This window comes from Triticum urartu, chromosome 2 (genome assembly GCF_003073215.2).
Source record: "Triticum urartu cultivar G1812 chromosome 2, Tu2.1, whole genome shotgun sequence".
Taxonomy (NCBI): domain Eukaryota; kingdom Viridiplantae; phylum Streptophyta; class Magnoliopsida; order Poales; family Poaceae; genus Triticum; species Triticum urartu.
In genome coordinates this window covers 575,158,835-575,164,409 of record NC_053023.1, presented here as the reverse complement: position 1 = coordinate 575,164,409, position 5,575 = coordinate 575,158,835, and the positions used below count along the sequence as shown (strand labels likewise).

General features: G+C 44.5%; 1 protein-coding gene across 1 annotated transcript; it reads right to left on the bottom strand.

The window, feature by feature from the left end:
• Positions 1-542: 542 nt before the first annotated feature.
• On the bottom strand, positions 543-4,790 carry LOC125538875 (magnesium transporter MRS2-C). The gene is made up of 5 exons (XM_048702185.1): positions 4,147-4,790; positions 3,250-3,378; positions 2,812-3,150; positions 2,660-2,707; positions 543-915 (listed from the first exon to the last, which is right to left on the bottom strand). Exons 1-5 carry the CDS (start codon positions 4,681-4,683, stop codon positions 682-684), a joined length of 1,287 nt encoding a protein of 428 aa, XP_048558142.1. The 5' UTR covers positions 4,684-4,790; the 3' UTR covers positions 543-681.
• Between the last annotated feature and the right edge of the window lie 785 nt (positions 4,791-5,575).

The window sequence follows — 5,575 nt, the reverse complement described above, 5'->3', positions numbered from 1 at the left end:
TCAACTTCATGCCCTATTTTCCAACAAGCCGCCAAGGAGTTGTGCACCGCCCGAGCCATGGAGGAGGTCTGCCACCTCAATCGTGAGGGAGCACGCCGCCACCGCCGAGGTGGAGGATACCTAGTGGAGGAGGCACACACCGCCCATCAAACCGCCCTAGCAATGGAGGAGGTGCTCGCCACCTGAGCCAGGCGGCCATGGTCAACACCATCGAGCAAGCCGAATCAGATGCCTCCGAGGAAGTCTCTTCAAAGGAAGCATCAATAGTAATAATGGAATAAATATCTGGGGGGTATATATCTGTGATGCCTTCATAGTATGATGGTTGAATTTTGAAGGGATGAGAATGCAATTGGAGGACACGAGGAAAGACGAAGGGTGTTCGTGAAAACAACCAGGCGTGTCACGCACAAATGTGGGATGATATATTAGATAAAACCTCTTGGAGATGCCAATGCTTATCAGACGGTCCAGACGTGTGAAGCTAACCCATTGAGACAGGAAGCTTCAAAATCGATATCAGATGCACACGCTACAGCCAATGCAGCTCCAACATTGTGTATATTCACTGGAACAAAGGAGAAAAAGTATGTACAATTGCACGCCAGCGAAGCTGGTAAAATAATGAACTGCCGAATGCTGCTTTCTGCAACATGCAGCAGAAGGTTGCAAGAATACATTTTACAAGGGGAAGAACCTTCTCTTCTTAAAGTACCACAGGAGGCAGGCGAATATGACCGCGCCACAAACACCCGTTATGATGAGCGTCCACTCAAAAGCGTGAGGCACTTTAAGCACAGCGACCCCCTCAAAGTTCATGCCGAAGACCCCAGAGACAACCCCGAAGATGGCTACCACAAACGTAGCGGTGGTCAGCAGCAGCTCGAACTGGATCAGTTGGTTCCGGACATTATCCTGCAATAACAGCATTCGTGAGAATCATCATGTAAGCATTTTTTCGGTCAAGATCATAAAAAATGGTAATCAAACACATGAAAGAACACCCTATTCTCTAGTGTTATTACTGAACCTAACTACAGTTTGATGTTCCCGGTATCCAAGATAGTCTTAAACGTCTTTAAAAAAAAGATAGTCTTAAACGTCTTTAAAAAAAAGATAGTCTTAAACGTCTTTAAAAAAAGATAGTCTTAAACCATGAACGCATCTACCATAGAGAAAAATATGACAGGCATTATGGATGTAATGTGTCAACCATCAGCCATCACCAGCCATTGTAACATGACAACCACATATCAACTTGCTCCGAAAGAAAGTTTTTCATTGGTTCCACATTTGTTATTACTGTCACCTAAGATAGCCCTTTCCCTTTATTCTATCCTTTTATCCCCTTCATGAAACAAAGTTGTTTTGTCCAAAGGTTACTCGCAGCATCAAATGACTGGTCAACTGAAACTAGTATCTCGTCAATGTTCTTAAAAAACTAGTATCTCATCAAGTCATCAGTGCACTTAAGAAACTAGAATCTCATCAGTGTTCTTAAGAAACTAGCATCTCATCAATGTTCTTAACTCTTAAGAAACTAGTATCTCATCACACCAGGCTATTAGTGAGTAGTGACCAAGGTTTTTGAGTCGCCGAGTCAAGCCAAGTCGCCGAGGCTGCGGCTAGTGGCTTGCTGGCTTGAGTCAGCGACTTGGCTTGATTAGTCGCCCCAAGTCGCCATGGCACAACAGTACATAGAGCAGCAGAGAACATAGATATACAGCAGCAGCAGAGCACATATACAGCAGAGAAAATATACTACATCTAAGCAGAGCACATATAGAGCCCACCCTGCGCTCTCTTTCATATACTACATCTAAGCAGGGCACATATAGAGCCCACCCTGCGCTCTCTTTCCTTCAGTCCTCCTCCTTCCCCAGTCCCCACATATACATCAGCAGCAAGCCACGCAAGCCAGCAAGCCAGCGAGTCGCGCGACTAATCGCACCAAGTCGCCGGCGAGCCACGCGAGTCGCGCGACTCGCTCCCTGAGTCAAGTCGCCTGCGCGAGCCAGCCACGCGGCGACGACTCGGCGATTAGTCGGCGACTCAAAAACAGAGGTAGTGACTATATCAGATCAGCTACTGCTTGTCCTAATTCAGGCACAAAAGAGTGGTCAAAGAAAAAAAATGTCTAAACAGATAAGTCTAATATATGATAAATAAATAAATAAAGCCACAGGAAGTATTTTCTAGTACCAGGCTATAATTAGTGTATTAACTTGTGTTACTTGTCAACCATTTATGGTTTATATTGAGTACTTACTATCTTGCCTGTATCATCCTGATGTTCCCACGAACAGTAAAATACAAGTTATTCAACCTTGCTTACTAATGTTTGTTTCTAAGTTAACTTATCATTTCCATTTGAGTGGGGGACAACAACTATTATGTCTGTCAAACTGAATCTCTTTGTGTGTTTTAATTACAAAATAAACAGTATTAACTATCCAGAAATGTGCCACCAAGAAGCTACATATCAATCTTGTAATAACACATGGTAACCGGCATATCATTTTCTCGCTTTGGTGTAAAACCAGGCAAAGTGAAACATGCTGATTTGAATGAGAAACAACTTCTTTTAACGTGATTCTTCATCTGAAAGTTGAGCAATAGGCATGTTCAAATGATACAGTATGAAATCAGGGGAATATACCAGCTGGATATTGATGAAATCCTCTGTGTCATCAATATACTCCTTCAGCTGGAAAAAAATAATGTAAATAGCAAAATTGTCAGCTAATGTATTTCTTAAAAGAGAAATCAATTGAACAATAGGCTAACTAAAAGACAGTTCATGCTTTATACCGAAGTTAATTTGCTGAGAGTGTAGTCAATAACCACAAAGTAAGCCTCCAGCAACATTTCCAGTTCTTCTATGTTATATTGACTGCTCTCTGAGCTCTTGAAGCTGCTGTGCCTGCTTCTAGCAAAACTAAATTGCTTCTCAAGCCGCCGGGGCGCAGGGGGCGACGAAACTGGTGAAACTGGAGCAGAGACGGATGCACCAAAGGCATTATTTCCAGCAACTCCTTGAAGGCCCTCCTCGTCCAATGATGATGCTTCCATCCTCATCTTCTTTTCCGTGAGGTACATTTCAGCCATATCACCATCGTCGTCCATCAATTGCTCTATCTCATCTCTGACCTTAATGGTGAAAATTGGACATTTCTTAAGACTGGAAACGGATACTGTTTGACAACCTAACTAATAAGAGCAGTAAAAACATAATGGAAGTCCATTTACCTTTTGGACCCTCCTAGTCAATGCAACCAGCTTGCTCTTTAGGCGTCGAGCACGCTCCAAGTCAAGGGTACTGATTTTGGCCGTTAACTCATCTAGCAGTGGATAAGCTTCAGCCTCCAGCTCAACAGCCTGATAAAATTTGCAAGCATTTTTAGTTCTCCAGTCAGATGCCAAATCATTATCCTTGAAACAGCTCAGAAAGTGGGAAACTCAAATTGATCATCACATGATTTGTCAGCTGATAACCAAATTTGTAATGTGTGGCTTCATTTTCATCGATAATTGGCGGTTATGGTCAATTCAATTTTCTGGAAACCAAACAGAGTAAAAGAAATTCAGACCAACAATGGTTGACACAGAACAATGCTACATTTGATAGAGTTGTCAATTTGTCATTAAGATAAGAGGCTGGGCATGATGAAAATTCAAATGGAGACACGCAACCTCATTTGACCATTGGTACGTGGCAAACTGAACTTCCTATGTGGTGGATAATCTACTCCATAGCTTATTTCACCATCAGATACTTTCCTGTCAGTAATAGAATATGATCAAGAGGAAATCTATTCTTTTCAGAATACAGTGTGGAACTGTGGATGTTAAGTACATCATACTAGGATATGACTGTTCAACTAATCACAGTGTAAGCAATGACACACTCCATATGGAATACTAGCCCAATGTAAGAATTCAAATTAACAATTGAGAACCATCATTAATTCAATCATCACATGCTCCCAAAGGACCGGAACTATCAAGCTCATCATGCACCAAAACTGTACGCCGGCTAATAGAGTACTCCATTAGTTGAGACAGGAGCACAAGTATTATATTCTACACCATCTAGTAAATTACTTAGTAGTAGAACGCAAAGGTCTGCAGAGCGCTGTGTGGAACCTGAGCGTCTAGGAAGGAGCAGGCGGCTTCGAGCGCGACCTCCAGAGCGATGAACTCGAAGGGCAGGTCGTCGGCGCGGTCCACGAGACGGCGTTGCAGCTCGTCGACGTACCTCCGCACGGCCTCCTCCGCAGCGGCTCCGCCGTCAGCGTCGGGGTCGCGCAGGACGAGCGCCTCGTCAGCGGTGATGATGCACCGTATCCGCTCGAGGTTGCAGACGACGGCGCGCTCGCGGCCGAGGATGGCGGAGGGGTAGACGAAGAGCGGGTCGAGGAGGCGGAGGTCGCGCGCGGGCAGGTCGAGCCGCCGCATGAGCGCCGGCTTGGCGACCTCCACCGCCTCGGCCGCGCCCGTCGCCGCGTCCACCCGCACCCACGAGCGCCGCCCGCCGCCGCGCTTCTTCAGGCCGTGGACGTCGATCGTCACGCCACCCCCACCTCCGCCGCCGCCTGGCGCCGCGGGCTTGCCGCGGCGGTGGGGCCCGTTCGAGGCGGCGCGGGGAGGGAGGAGGAGCCGGTCCTTGAGGTCCTGGTCCATGGTGGCCGGGATCTGTGGTGGGGGCGGCGTGTCAGTGACGGGCTAGGTTGGTAAGCCGCGGAGGAGGTGGAGTGCTTGTGTGGAGAGGAAGGGGTCTCCACGGTGGGTGGGGGATCAATACGAGGGAAGAACATCACATGATTCTCGATGGTGGGCTCGGGTGGGCATGCACGTGACGTGGTACCTTCCCTGTCGTTGGATTCAGCAGATGTTTTTTTTAGCACGGTCATCGATTCTAGGGTTATTCTGCAGTTCATCGTCCAAAAATACAAAGGTAAACATGGTTCTATGCACACCTACGTGAACAATAAATTCAAAAAATATTAAAAAAATAAAAATTCTAAAATTTTGGGTATTAAATTTGGTCGGCCATTCTACTCAGGCATGAAGTTTCGTGAAGTATTAACACATGTTAAAAAATACAATTGGGGCCATACTATTCATCATATAATTTTTCAAATATAGCTTCAGTTTTATCATTTTTTCCCAGATTTTTGCGGACGTCATTTTTCGTGAAACTTCGTGTGTGAGTTTATCGGTTGACTATGCATGTTAGAAGAAAAATATATTTTTGACTTTTTCTAACATTTTTAATTTACTATTTATAAGGGGTGCATATGAAACCATGTTCATCAAATTTGTGGTCGTTCATCGCCATGCTTCATTATATTGTGTACCGTGACAAATGAAGAGAAATATAATTTCTTTTGCCAAAAAGAATCCAAATCTATTATACATATATATATATATATATATTACTAATAAAGAAAATAGGTATTTTTGGTCCGTCATATTTTGCCAAAAAAATGATGTTTCTGGTAATCAACCTGTGGTCCAGTTTTGTGTGAGATTTTTACTTTTGCATAAAATTCCCTGATGTTTCTGATAATCA